The sequence below is a fragment of the Pleurodeles waltl genome, chromosome 11, assembly GCF_031143425.1.
Source record: "Pleurodeles waltl isolate 20211129_DDA chromosome 11, aPleWal1.hap1.20221129, whole genome shotgun sequence".
NCBI classification, from domain to species: Eukaryota; Metazoa; Chordata; class Amphibia; order Caudata; family Salamandridae; genus Pleurodeles; species Pleurodeles waltl.
In genome coordinates, this window is record NC_090450.1 from 784458817 (window position 1) to 784474452 (window position 15636).

Below are 15636 nucleotides of genomic sequence, written 5' to 3' on the forward strand. Positions count from 1 at the left end.
GTGATAGCCAATTTCTCCAATGATGAGACATAGGGGGTTATTCTAACTTTGGAGGAGGTGTTAATCCGTCCCAAAAGTGGCGGAAAAGTGACGGATTTACCACCAGCCGTATTACGAGTCCATTATATCCTATGGAACTCGTAATACGGCTGGTGGTATATCCGTCACTTTACCGTCACTTTTGGGACGGATTAACACTCCTCCAAAGTTAGAATAACCCCCATAGTCTTCTATAGGTTCGTCTTTCGCCTGTTTCCTATTAAAAAAATTGTATCGGTCAACTGCAACACATGCGGTTGGTTTGTAATAATTATCCAAATCATCTAATGCATTCGTGTAGACATTTCCATCTCCTGCAAGTCTAACCTTTTTATTTATTTTGTTGTACACTCTTAAGCCACCAGCACCTAGGCAATGCAACAAAATGTTCTTTTTCTTTTCTGGCGTTAGCTCTTCTTCATCATCATCGAATGTGGAGATATAATTGACAAAATATTCTCGCCACTCTTCCCATTTTAATAAAGGTTCTCCAGACCCTGGAATGGATGCTTGTGGGGTAGACAAATTATATATATTTCCAGATGCCATAATCTTGTATTATTTAGAAATATGCTTGTCCACAATTGTTTCTAAATATACTTGGTAGTGTATATGATCAGGTTATCCACGTCGTTTTGTTTCATTCAGTAGCGCTTTACAAGAAGTCTGAAATAACAATGCGTCACCACGCCGCAGGACGCAGGCTAGAGCGTTGCTAGGCAATATAAACAATAAAGCACTGCCGCACGGTACGCGTCTCTGTACTCGCGCAGCTTCAACAGCTTGAAAAAATGAGGGTCGCGCGCGAGAAACAGAGGGCAAGCAACGAAGGTAATAAATTGATAACAATTACCTTCCGTATGCTAGTTATGTTGTTTTTGTGAAGTCCCGATACTGTGGATGCGTCCTTTCCGTGTGTTCTTGTTGATTATTGATGAACTCCTGCGCAGCGTACATGTAGAGGTCACGGTGGCACACGGGGTTCTGGGAATGTGTGTCGGTCAGCTCGTCGCCAAATTTGTAGAGATGAATCACACCGGAATTGGGTTCTTCACGGTTTATTAATAAGTAGCTCCTGGTAAACACGACACACGTATAGGAGACGGGAGGTCTCCTGGCTCTCGCCTCGTCCTTCTCCAACCGCCTCCCACCAACGTTCTAACTCGAGATCACTGTTCTCGTGCAGCGCGATGGGCTGAACGCGCACATCGCGCTGCACAAGTGTGTTCCATCACAACAAGGTTATCCTCATAATCGGGGCCTAGGGGTTGTAAGCAGCCTATGTTATTAGACAGAATCATCACAACATAACAGTTTCTAAGTAACATAGACAACTGTGTGCACCAGGTATTGGGCTATGTACATGTGCCTGTTTTGCATTCTGAAGATGGTGTATCTGTAAAGTTTTCACCACAGAATGAAGCCTGGCTGTAGTATAATCTTAAGCACCTTTAGATGTTGCCAGTTTTAAGGAAATAGTCTCTTTCTTGCCAAGTGTTGCAAAGAAAGTACACTGTTCTGATTAGATACTTTTTAAAACTCTGTAGTGTGAGAGTTCTACTGTCTGCAAACAGTGTGCTAGAGAGTAAACTTTCTCCATAGAGTAAATACTGTTTTCAGTACCTTTGCCCCAAAAACTGAGACATGTAAAATGAACAAAAGCGTCAGGACACCAGGACAGTCCTCTGAAAACCGGGACTGTCTGGGGAAATCCGGGACATCTGGTCACCCTATGTAATTTGAAATGTCATCAGTGATGTCATAAATGATATCCTAGATGTCATGAGTGATGTAAAATGTGAGGTTCTAAACAATGCATGGAAGGGGCGCAAGTTATGTCAACTACAACTGGTGAATTTCTGTGTTTTTTTCAGTGCAAACATTGATATCACTTACATATTCACCTAACTATAACGTTACTTTAACCTTTGTGCTTTTCATTGAATATCTATTTGTAGACAGACACACTGAGTGCAAGATGCATCATTTAGTACCATATTACTATTATTACTATTTACCATTGTTGAACTAAACCAGACTCATTAGCCCTCCTCGTGCATTCTGGTCAATGTGGTCTTCCGTTTCAAGTTGCAGTTCTTCTAATGGAGCTGCATACCGAAGTGTTTTACTCAAGAACCGCACTTATTCCCAGCATAACAATGAAAGACCAGTGCCTTCCTAACTGTCCAACAAACTGCATGTTACTGCAAGAGTCATCCCCTCTGGTGCAACTCATTGGCCTTGGGAACCATTTTAAGCAAATCAGTGTACATGTGGCCATACTTAAAACAAAATTGACAAGACCCAGTAGCCTTTTAGCTGTGAGTTTCTGCGAGTTTCTGGTTTCACTTGAAACTCGCAGCTGAAGACTATTGGTGAGTACCATTCTTCTTTTGAGAGCAGTCGCATGAAGGCTGAGATATATCTGTAGACAGATAAACTCAATAATACAATACTACCCACCACAATGTCACGTCACATTATGCACTTTCCTGCAATGTACTGACTTCAATGTAGTTGATCTAATGCAATGGAAGTACTTCAGTTTCTTTGAATATAGCATGGTTCATTTGGTTTCTCAAGTCAGGGCTAAGCAAGTTCCGGGAAGTTGTGCATTGAGAAACTTTATTACCTTCCGTCCATGTGTTTTAAAAATGTATCTGGTTTGTGCAATATATCTTTATATGTATATAACCTAAGTGCTCACAGAGTCAGAGTGCAGTATGGTCAGGTACAGTGCATAGTTCACAGAACCACAAACAGATCAAGAAAAGCATAGTTTTCCCTTCCTTTCTCCTTATCTCTTTCCCCTCCATCCCCCCCTCCACCCCCCCCCCACCAAGGTGGAGAGCCCTCTGGTCATTTAGTCGATGGTAAAGGGTATTCCATATTGTCTGAATCTAATCTAAGAGTAGCTGCTATAATTTCAAAGTTTGTGGCATCTAGGGGTGCTTTTAATTTCTGTCTTTCTACTTTCCATGGATGCAGGTGCTGTTTTAATCGACCAGTATTGTAACCCTTTGTCTGATGTGTCTCTGGAGAGTGTCTCTGCCCAAATCAGCGACATCCTTGACAAAGTGAAAAAGGTCCTGCGGATGAAAAACAGCCGTCACCCAAGTTTGTTACCAGCAACAGGTGCACATAATTTTACTGTTCAGCCCACTGTTTAATTATAGTCTGTTACAGCAGGTGTGTTTAGATATTCCCTTTGAGTTCCTCTGGTGATTATTTTTCACTTTACACAGAAGAGAATGAAGTTCAACTCTTACTCACGCAATCCTAAATGATTGACTTTTATGTTTTTGTTTGCGGTCAAGGTATCCTTTAATACCTGCTAAAGGTGTTACTTGATAGCACTGCAATATACACCTTATTCGCTGCCAACCTAGACGCAGTCAAAACCCGGGGTTGATTAACATATGGTCTTTTGTCTAAGCATGGCACTTGGTGCCGGCATTCGTGATGGTTATTTACTGAAGTGCTTGCTTATCGGGGTTTGATCGGGTAGGAATAAAGTAGCTGTACTAAGCAAAAGACTGAAAGGTAAGCAAATGTTTCTTGATAATTTGGGGGTTTGAATAGCCAGGTGATTAGAGTCCACCTCGTCCTTTCTTTTGTCTTCTTTCAGATTCTTTTGTGTAGTGGATAAATATGTTAGCTCTGTGCTTCTCACCTATGGATTGTCGTTTCTTCCCATTTTACACTTTGTTTTTTCCTTTTCTTATTGGGTGTGCATGGAGCATGGTGGGACTGGAGGAAGGTATAGCTGCCATAAAAACTTACAGAGTAAGGTTGGGGGGCTCAATAACATGTAATTAAAGAAAATAATAGGTAATGTAATCAAATAGCCTTTCTTTACTGTTATTTCTGACCCCTACCTTTGGGCAAACTAAGGGCCAGATGTAGCAAAGAGATTGCGCCTCGCAAATAGTGAAAATCGCCGTTTGCGAGGCGCAAATGCCTCTTTGCTATGCAGAAATGCATTTTGCGAGTTGGATCTGACTCGCAAAATGCATTTCCGACTCGCAAATAGGAAGGGGTGTTTCCTTCCTATTTGCGACTCGCAATGCTATTCATTTTCATTTTCGACCGCGAAAGCGGTCGCAAATGAAAGCGCAGTTACCATCCACTTGAAGTGGATGGTAACCCAGGCGCAAACGGGAAGGGGTCCCCATGGGACCCCTTCCCCTTTGTGTCTGGAAAAAAAAAAAGGTTTTCAGAGCAGGCAGTGGTCCCATGGACCACTCCCTGCCCTAAAAAATACCGAAACTAAAGGTTTCGGTTTTTTTTTTCAAAGTGCAGCTCGTTTTCCCTTAAGGAAAACGGGTTGCACTTTAAAAAAAAAAAACTGCTTTATTTAAAGCAGTCACGGACATGGTGGTCTGCTGTCTCCAGCAGGCCACCATTCCCGTGAGTGCCCCTACTCGCAATGGGGTCGCAAATTGCGACCCACCTCATTAATATTAATGAGGTGGGTCTTTGCGACCGCATTGCGAGTTGCAGAAGGTGTCTGAGACATCTTTCTGCTTTCCAAATTGCGACTTGCAATTTGCGAGTCGCAGGGACTCGCAAATTGAAAGTCGCTATTTGGAATCTTCCTACATCTGGCCCTTAGTATCTGATCCAAATTCTGCTTTTGCTGTTGTGGTAATCAAATGTTAGGTCGCCTGCAGTTGTCTCGTGTAGCTCATAAATATGCACAAAAAGCTAATGTAGATGTCTTGGCCTAGATTACGTATGCATGGATCCCTGTAGTTGACATATCCTCAAGCATGACAATCTTGCACCAAACAATTTTTTTTATTGTGATCTGACAGAAGTAAATAACATGCAACATGTAACGTGAAATAAAATGGGGTGGAGTACAGCTTGCAAAATAACATAAACAAAGACAATCAAAAGCTGCCATATCCACAGTCAGAAGCGAGACATAACATACTAAAAATATATATTTTAGAATAGATTATACCCTCTGTCATATGTAGTCAAAGAGATGGCCACTGACCAATCCAAGAATGTATTTTATACAGTATTGATGCATGAATTAAATAGTAAATTCATTCATGTATCTAAAAGATCGACAACAGGGGCCTCCAAAGAGCTACACCAGAGCGAGAAGCGGTCACCTAACTGTAGCATAGTTTAGTTTGTATTTCATTATATGTAAATATTTTATATTTAATTTTATATTAGTTAGCACAATTTAAATTATTGCAGAAGCCTTTATCCTAATGCTAACCAATGGTACCTACAATATATAACTAAATTACATTCAAGTTAATTTTGATATAAATGTGATACCCTCACCGAAATGCTTATCCTAACCCCTTACAGTGTTTATTTTTTAATTTTATAAATTCTGTGAAATAAAAACAAGCTGTTGTTTTAAATTGTTTTTTCAAAACAAAGAAATTATAATCGTAACTCGAGCACTGAACCTTAACAGACACTTTGGTAAACGTTTGAATACTATTAAATGAATTTCAATAGTTATATGTATGCTACATTATTTCTAAACAGTTATCCCTTTTAATGAACCCTAATTTTAGTTACAGTGGTATTTTTGTTTGTTTTGAATTCTAATTATGTTTATTAAAACATTGTTGGAGTTATGTCACCTTGGAGCGTATGTTACCTTGATAACTAGAGGGGGTCAGTACTGACATCACATATCGGCAGTGTTCCCCTTTCATTGTTTTAATAAGCATAGGTGGAATTGAGGAAAAGTGCTAGCACTGTTAGCTCTTGTTGTAGTTTGAGCACTCAGTCTGTCTATTAAACTTTCTCACACTCCTTTAGAAACACTGAGTGAAAGAGTGGTCACTTTTTTTTTATCTTAGGTTTGGCCGTGAGAATCACAGAGGTGGATCTGCAGAAGCAGGTGCTGGAGGCCATAAATTGTGTGCTCTATGTTCAACTAAAATACAAGGGTAATGAGCTGGAATACTACAATCCTCTGAACTCGTACATCCACGAGGTAAACTTCTATTTGAGAGGTTGAGGTCTGAAGAGATGACTTAAACTGCATGAAATGATGAATTTTGAAATGTGATGAAGTTATTGCTGCGGGAGAACGTCAACCAGGTTTTTTTAGTGAGGAAACCCTGTTTATGGCCTTCTTACAGTTAGAATTGCAACATTTTAGAGTTCTTGTTCCTAACTATTTCGTACTACAGCATCTTTTTCACCATATTATGTGGTGTTTATTTGTATGTTTTGGTTTTTTTTTTTAAACGTGTAAAAATGAGGAATAAAGAAAATAAATGCAGAAAGTCATGTAGGCTTTTGGCTGAATAACTTCAGTATCTGGAACTAGTTGAACCTGCATAATGTGGTTTTAACTCTCATGTGGAAAACAAACGGTGGTTGATGCTGTTAAAAATAAATAAAAATAAAAGTAACAGGTTTAGCCTCTAGATTTCAAGTTTGTGGGGACTGTTAAAACATTCTTCTAGTGGGTTGATTACTCATAGGTCAGTTGTTTGAAGGGTGTGTTTTCTTTCTGCTTTGTCGCAGGATTCGAGATTAAATAGCTTTACCCAATTTTTGAAATCTTAGTGGTCACCCCCTCTTTTTAAATTCAGATATGTCAAAACAAGTTCAGAACACATTCCTTAAGATGTAAGGAAACTACTGAAAATATTTGCTTGGTGTTTTGCTTCCTTTTCCCTAGTTCTGATTGACAGAAATCGCTGTAAAATAAACATAATTCAGTTGCTCCTTCAGGGTAATTAATAGGACAGCAATAGCGGTGCAATGAGATGTATAGGGCAGAGTTATTTTTTAGGAGTGGGTGAAGAATTCTGCTGCACCAGTGGAGTTCGCAGAGTTCCCCCCCCCCACGCCGCTGGGAGCACTGCTTTCTGAAAAAATCTACGAAGTGACATGGAGCAGAGTTTTTCTCGCACTCGCCAACATTAAGTTGGTAAATGCAAGCTAGAGAAATCGCTAAGTTGCCAAGTGAAATTTCTGAATGTGATCGGTTGTGGTAGGCCATGACCGTTTGCGTTGAGGAAGCTGCCACTACTCGAATGGCAGAAGAAAGTTAGCACCGTATGGTGCTCCATGTGATGCCATTCGCGTTGAGTTTACAGTGCAGGAGAAACTCCTGGCTCTGAAAATCTGCACAAACAGAGTGACTTAAACAAACTCCTCTGCTTGCGGAACTCAGCGTAGCGCGGCAGAGTTTTTTCAGCACTTCGCGGAGTTCCGCGTAGCAGAAATCTGCACAGGCATAGTATTTTGGATGACGTTTTATAGTTTGGCTGTTAAGGGCTTCTTTAAAATAAATGGCAGAGGCAATCTTGTGGGTTCCCCACCCCTGTTAGGCCCTTATTACGAGTTAACCCTCATTTCAGATGGGACCCAGAACTCCTGATACCTGCCCTATCGGGATTACAATGTCTATACCTTTTTACCCAGTCCCACTGTAATCTCAGTCAGAAATAACACCTTCTTCAAGCAGGAAAAATGTTTGGTAGATAAACCTGGGGCAAATGAACTACCAGCAGAATCTGATGCAGTAATGCAGATTCCCTTGTGATTCCTCTTTTTTCGTAGACCCTCAGGGTCTGGCTTGTAATGGGTTGGGCTTCTTCAAACCCTTAAGTTACCTTACCCCCAGTACATGTAACTTCAGCAGCAGAGGGGGAACACAAGCCCATTTCCAGAGCCACTCCTATTGTGACCCTTAAGGGTTGGCAGAGTCATCAGTGAAGCATTAGCTGGTCACCATTTGAAACTCTCACCCAATGGTCCGTCTGCAATACCGGCGTGAGGAGTGGAATCAAGTATCCCTATCTCTATCTAGGTTCTGTAGCCACAGTAACACACTTTAGGGGATTTCTTTTAGCTTGATAGTTCTAAAAAATTATAATCTGCACACCACAACACACCGATGTACTCTAATGACCACCCCGCTGACCTCTAAAACATTTGTGCACATTATCTTCACTAATATATTTTGAATTATTCTTGTGGCTTTACTCTGTGGCATAGTCTGTTGTTAATGGATAATTCTACAATTGATCATGTGCATTGTGTTTCTTCAAAATTTTGGCTGAATAAAGTCTTTTAAACAAGTTGACTGATGGTGCTTTCATTTCCCAGGTTATAAGCCGTAAGACTGGAATCCCCATCAGTTTGTCGGTGCTCTACCTAACCCTTGCAGAACAACTGGGTGTCATCCTCCATCCTGTCAACTTCCCTAACCATTTCCTGCTGAGATGGTGCCAAGGAGCAGATGGGTAAGGGACTGTGAGTGCAACTATATCATTTACATTCAGAAGGTAAAATAGTTTTGTTAGCCAATAATTATATTAATTGAAGTTAAAGGTTATTCCCTGCTTCTATACCGCATAGTATAAGTATTTTTACAGCTAAACATTCTGTTAGGTGAGGATGCAAAGGGCTTCTTCACTCACAGTTTCTTCACAGTTGCGTTCAAATGTCAAGGACCAAATTACTATAGTGTGGTGGGGTCTGAAATTAGATTGATGAGAGTGGCTGTACATGGGTATGAAGGATAGCGCGTGCCATATGGAGGAATGGGTTAGCATAATGCATAGAGACTGCAACTAGGTGTCTAGAATGGAGTCTTGATATGGGATACACCATTAGGTCCTGCAGGTGTGTGTGTGCGCACATTTGATGGGCTCATGGTAGATGCAATGGGGAGTGACATTCAGTCTTACTGTAGATGTGTCATTGGGAGGGGACACAGAATGGTTTATCTTCCCTTTACCTGGTCAGAGGATAAGCCAGTTATTTTGGTCAGTGTTGACGAACATCAAGTGAGATGCAATAATGAAGAAGGAAAATGTATGTTCCTGTAATTCTAGTTGCCTTCAAGGTTATCATATCTGAGTGCAAAAACAACCTACCCACCTTCTTGGTTAAATATTGTTAATAACATAATCTGGGACCAAAGATTACAAGTTGCCTTTCAGACTTTTCTAGCAAAACGAATTGATTTTGAGGGGACCTTTTTAGTTACCACCTCCCAACCCCGCCTCTGTACTGAGGACTCATGAGGCGCTACTGCAGCAATTACTGTGAGCAGGTGCCAGGGACAGAGACCCCAGCACAGACCTGTTAAGCTCGGCTGTAGTTTGTATCCTTATACTTTTCACTGTTATGAGGGTTTGTCACTTCTAGCAAATGAAAATCTTGAGTCAATGTTTGAAATGTTTTTGGAACACATTTGCATTTCATTGTGAAATAAAAAAAGAGTAAAGGCTGGGTGGCCATCTTTCTCATCAGTTCACAATGATGTCAATTGCTGCTATAAAACTTTCTTTGCGGGGGCGTCAAGATGGCAGTTGCACTCTAAGAGTGCTCTGGACCACTCCGTCATCCGCCGCAGTCACGCCATCCGGAGAGCCATCGGGCCGGTGCTGGGGCCCCAGTCCTGTTGTGGGGGAGCCCCGGCGTGAGTGGAGGGAGCTGCTGGTTCCTTGGGTGACCTGGTTGCCGGCGCCCAAGATGGCGGGAGCCTCTTAGGCCCGGGCGGTGCTGCCAGGGAACTGTACGCCTGGTGATTACCTGCTGGGGGCTGGGGAAAGGGACTTTGATGATGACCAGCCTCCCCCACCTTCGCCTGGACTGGTGGTGCGGCTGCCTGCCCCGGAGGAGCAGAGAAGCGCGGGCCGGCAGTGGAGGCATGGAGGACACCGGCGTGCGCGCCGGTCTGCACCAGCGGAGACGGAGTGGTGAGTGTGGTGGATTAGGCTGGCATTTCAGCCTGCAGATGTCGGACTGTGGGAGGGACAGCTACACCCCCTACCCTTATTCTGGGGCCAACTGTGGAGAAAGGGGAGAAGTGACCCCCCTGATCAGCTTGGGAGAGGTGCCGCCGCCCCCTTGTGATTCCTGAAGTGCGAGGGCACCATGAGTGGGGTCTGCGGCTGCCGGGACCACGCAGCTTACGGGCCTCGGGGCACGAGGTGGACCCGCGGTGCAAGGCCTAGGCCCGGCCCGATGCTCGGGTCCCGCGGGGCAAGTTGAGAATTGTCTGGTGCCTGTCCACCTGCTGCCCTTAGCTGCCTGGGACCTATTTTGCCAGGCCTGCCGGACACACAGCCCGGAGATCGGGCCTTCCCAACTCAGCCACCATTGAGGCCTTGCGAGAAGGAGCTGGACCAGACCGGTGCGTTACAGATCTAGCCGCACTTGTTGCACACTGTCCCCAGGCGTCATGGGGAAGGACAGGCAGGCGAAAACACCCTCCTCCCAAACCCGCATAGAAGAATTCACAACTCCAGCTGGGGCCCCTGGCGGTGGTGCCATGGGGGCCCCAGCCCCGGTCTAGGAGAACGAGGGTGACCCCGACAAGATCCTACGTGCCATACAGTCCTCCCAGGCAGTGGTTGAAAACAAAATTGGGGAGGTGGAAGAAGATATGGCACGACTGCGACAAGACCTTAAAAATGTCTTAAAACGACTTACTGAGACAGAAACGGGTGTGTCCACAGTGGAGGACGAGGTCTGGGATCTTAAGACTAAGGTGTCTGGCCTCTTAACCCGCATGCATAAACTACAGCAATGCACAGAGGATGCCGAAAACCGCTCAAGGCGGAATAACCTGCGTTTCGTAGGATTCCCGGAGTCCACCAAGTGTTCCGGCCCGTCGAATTCCTGGAAGCATGGATTAGATCATGGATGCCCTCGGACAAACTGCCATTGAACTGCCATTGAACGTGCCCATAGAGCTCTCTCTGCCAAACCTCCACCGAGGCACCGCCCAGGGCCTTTATTGCCCGTTTTCTTAACTTGCACGACCGGGATGCTATCCTGCGTGAGGCCCGAGCTCAGCCAGAGCTCCGCTACCAGAACTCGAAGATACTGATCTTCCCAGACTACTATCGGAAGGTCCAGGTAAAGCGGTGCTCATATGAGCAGGTGAAATGAAAACTGAGGGTGCTACACTTAAAATACATGCTCCTCTTATTGGCTCACCTTAAAGTCCTGCATGCAGGCAAAAATACTTTTTTGACACACCAGAGGCAGCCTGGTAATGGGCGACGGAGGAGCCACCGCTCCTGGGGGGTGCCACGAGATCCCCTCCTTCCTCCAAGCGGGCGCCGGCTGTCGCGCCTTGGGCGGACTTGGGTCGCTCTTGGCGTATCTGCACTCGCTCCCGCCTAAGAAGAGGCCGGTCCCGATGGGCCTCACTAGGCCTCACTAACTCAAGGCACGAGGCCCTCCTCACCATCGTCCCCGCGGCGGAGGGAGGCCTCCAGTGATCCAGCTTCTCTGAGACAGATGACTCCAGAAGAAGGAGAAAGACTGAGCCAAACTCCACCCATTTAACTGTCCAGCAGGGCAACGGCGGGCCTGGCGCGGGTCCATCAGTGGAATGCATAAGAGATCCGACCCACTGGAGGGGTCCACCACTCCACACTACTAGGGGTTTACCTTATCTTTATTTTGATTTGCTGGGATCCTTTGGGGCAACAAATGCTTCTTCAAGTTGTGAGGGGACGTATAGGGAGGTTGGAGTTTGGAGGTGTTTATCACTGCATGATTGTGTTAAGATACTGTTGTTTGTTCTCTACCTTTTAACATTTGGATGTCGCACATTGGAAGATACATGCATGTTGTTTCGACACTAGACATATACAGGGTCCACCACTTACAACGGCACACTCAGACAAATGTCCTGTACCCCCTAGCTGCACGAACGGGGCTGGGAGCCACTCTTTTCACACCACAGGTATGCCTCCCACCACTGTACGCTTGTGGAACGTTAACGGACACCTCAACATCAAAAAGACGGCGGTGCTGCACTACACGCAGCGACTCCACTCCTTTATCCTACTCCTCCAGGAGACACACCTAGTTTTGTCCACATGCCCGTTCCTGGCCACTATGGATTTGACCGGGTCTACCACCTGGGGGTACACAAGGGGAGCCGGGGGGATGGCAATAATTCTTCACCGGTACTAGCCCTTGGTGATACAGCAGATATGGGAGGACCCATAGGGGAGGCTTGTGGCCCTGACGGGGCAGATGGACAGGCATACCATCAACATGCTCAGCATAAATGCCCCAGCCACGGGGTGTGAGGGGTTTCTCCACACACTTACCACCCTGCTGATCCAGATGCCCATGGGGATCACAGTCATGGGCGGCGGCATGAACGCGATCTTGGACCGGAACCTTGACATTACGGGACCTATGTCGGACACATGCCGCAGACACTCCCTATCTCTCACCAAGTGGATGACGAGCATGGGCCTTTGCGACACCTGGCGGATATGGCACCCCGCCACCGGCAGTACACCACACCTCAGCGACACACCATACCCAGGCCTGTATAGACATGAATCTTACACCAGCCACTGACCTCTTCCTTGTCACCCAAATCCAGATACTCGCCCATGGCCTCTCGGATCACGCTCCTGTCTCCCTGACCATTGGCCCCCGATCACAGTTGAAGACCTATATGGCGTGTCAATGCATGGTTTTTACAAGACAAGGCCTACCCTACGGACCTCCGCAAGGAGATGGAACACTATTTCAGTGACAATAAAGGATCAGTCCAATCCCATATCACACTATGGGTGGTGGGCAAGGCCACAATTCATGGTCATGCCAAGGGTCTTCTGCAGGGGCGGGAGAGGGAGAAAAAAGCCCATGGTATGTTTCTTGAGGCCGGAGCATTCCAATTGGAGTGGGAGGAGGTGAGGTCGGATGAGGAGAGGCATAGGCGAGCTTTGGAGACGGTGAGGCAGGTAATCCCTTCCGAGAGGAGGCAAAGCAAATCTGGCAGGCATCGCAGGCCTGGATCTGTGGCTGGCGGGACAAGAACAGTAAGCTCCTCTACTGGCTGGCCACTAGACCAATGATGGGACGGGTTATCCCCAAGATAATAAATGACTCTGGGGAATCTTACACAACCTCCCAGGAGATAGGCGAAACATTTTCTCTGTACTGCGCCGCCCTATAGCCTGCGGCACCCAGATCCACCATCGAGCAACAGCTGCCACTGTTAAATGAAATAGACATGCCGATCCTCTCAGCCCCTGTTATTAGAAGTCTTGATGACCCCATAACCATAGAGGAAATTGGGGACGCCATCGCAAAACTGAGACCCAGAAAGACCCCCGTTCCAGATGGGTACTGTTAGAAATGGGGTCTTTGGTTGGCAGTTAGGTTACCCCATTGTCCAAGCAAGGACCCTCACTCTAGTCAGGGTAAGTCACACACAATCCAAATTATCCTGTGCCCACCCTCTGGTAGCTTGGCACTGAGCAGTCAGGCTTAACTTAGAAGGCAATGTGTAAAGTATTTGTGCAATAACTCATACAATAACACAATATAGCACCACAAAAATACACCACACAGTGTTTAGAAAAATATATAATATTTATCTGGATATTTGCAGGTCAAAACGATAAAAGATGCAATAAGAAATTGTCGAGATATCACTGAAAAGTGATATGAAGTGCCTTAAGTCTTTAAAAAGCAAACAAAGTCTCTTTCAAGCACAAAGTACCTGGTTTGGAGTGAAAAATCTCCGCAAGGGTCTGCAGGGGAGGAGATGTGTGGAAAAATGGTGTGTGCGTCGGTTTCGCCCCTTCACACACGGACTTGCGTCGTTATTTTTCACGCGGGGAAGACATTGCGTCAATTTCCGGCGCGCGGACAGTCTCCTTCTGTGGGTCGCGGGGTTTTCAAACGCCCCGGGGTCTGTGCGGGGAATCCTGGGCTTGTTGTCCGGCTGCGCGTCGATCCGGTGGGCTGTGCGTGGAATTTTCTCCCTCACGGCAGGCGCCTCGTCGATCTCCTCTCTGGAAGTCGGGCGGTGTTGTCCAGGCGGGCCGTGCATCGAAGTTCCGGGCGCACCGCAGGCGTTGCGTCGATCTTTTCCTCGCGAGGTCGAGCGACGTCTTTCCGGTTCGGTGTGCAGTGAATTTTTCACCGCAGAGCAAGCTGTGCGTTGAAGTTTTCGCCTCACAAGGAGTCCAGTTGAAAAAGAGAAGTCTTTTTGGTCCTGAGACTTCAGGGAACAGGAGGCAAGCTCTATCCAAGCCCTTGGAGAGCACTTCTGCAGCAGGGCAAGAGTTCAGCAAGGCAGCAGGGCAACAGCAAGCCAGCAGTCCTCTGTAGAAAGCAGTCAGGTGAGTCCTTTAGGCAGCCAGGCAGTTCTTCTTGGCAGGATGCAGGTTCTGGTTCAGGTTTCTTCTCCAGCAGGTGTCTGAGGTGGTAGGGCAGAGGCCCTGTTTTATACCCAACTGTGCCTTTGAAGTGGGGGAGACTTCAAAGAGTGGCTTAGAAGTGCACCAGGTCCCCTTTTGGTTCAATCCTGTCTGCCAGGGTCCCAGTAGGGGGTGTGGCAGTCCCTTGTGTGAGGGCAGGCCCTCCATCCTCCCAGCCCAGGAAGACCCATTCAAAATGCAGATGTATGCAAGTGAGGCTGAGTACCCTGTGTTTGGGGTGTGTCTGAGTGAATGCACAAGGAGCTGTCAACTAAACCCAGCCAGACGTGGATTGTAAGGCACAGAAAGATTTAAGTGCAAAGAAATGCTCACTTTCTAAAAGTGGCATTCCTAGAATAGTAATATTAAATCCAACTTCACCAGTCAGCAGGATTTTGTATTACCATTCTGGCCATACTAAATATGACCTTCCTACTCCTTTCAGATCAGCAGCTACCACTTCAATAATGTATGAGGGCAGCCCCAATGTTAGCCTATGAAGGGAGCAGGCCTCACAGTAGTGTAAAAACGAATTTAGGAGTTTTACACTACCAGAACATGTAAACTACACAGGTACATGTCCTGCCTTTTACCCACACAGCACCCTGCTCTAGGGGTTACCTAGGGCACACATTAGGGGTGACTTATATGTAGAAAAAGGGGAGTTTTAGGCGTGGCAAGTACTTTGAAATGCCAAGTCGAAGTGGCAGTGAAACTGCACACACAGGCCTTGCAATGGCAGGCCTGAGACAAGGTAAAGGGGCTACTAAAGTGGGTGGCACAACCAGTGCTGCAGGCCCACTAGTAGCATTTAATTTACAGGCCCTGGGCACATATAGTGCACTCTACTAGGGTCTTACAAGTAAATCAAATAGCCAATCATGCATAATCCAATCAACAGTACAATTTACACAGAGAGCATATGCACGTTAGCACTGGTTAGCAGTGGTAAAGTGCCCAGAGTTCAAAAGCCAACAACAACAGGTCCGAAAAAAAAGGAGGAAGAAGGCAAAAAGTTTGGGGATGACCCTGTAAAAAGGGCCAGGTCCAACAGGTACCCAGCAGAATACTATTCTAAATTCCAGGACATATTGTTGCCCCAGCTCCACGGTCTCTATACCGAGGCCCTGGAGAAGGGCACCTTCTGTCACGACCTGGACCAGGCCCCGACAGTGGTCCTGCCTATGTTCAAGCCTCACTCTGTGTCCTACGCAGATTACCGTCTGATATCACTAATTAATATTGAACTTAAAATCTACGCCAATATACAAGCCACAAGTCTAAGGCCGGTCCTGCGTCATTTGATCTATCCTGACCAATGCGGTTTTATGCCAACCCGCAGCACCAGACATTGCCTGCGAAGGCTCCATGTTGCTCTGTCACACAGACACACGCT

At 46.0% G+C, this 15636-nt stretch overlaps 1 protein-coding gene across 1 annotated transcript in view; it reads left to right on the forward strand.

Annotated features, from left to right (window-relative positions):
• Positions 1 to 15636, forward strand: part of FBXO21 (F-box protein 21) — a 97935-nt gene that overhangs the window by 38743 nt on the left and 43556 nt on the right. The window contains exons 5-7 of the mRNA XM_069214502.1: positions 3028 to 3174; positions 5880 to 6016; positions 8149 to 8285. Coding sequence (XP_069070603.1) covers positions 3028 to 3174; positions 5880 to 6016; positions 8149 to 8285 — 421 coding nt within the window. The remainder of the gene's footprint in view (positions 1 to 3027; positions 3175 to 5879; positions 6017 to 8148; positions 8286 to 15636) is intronic.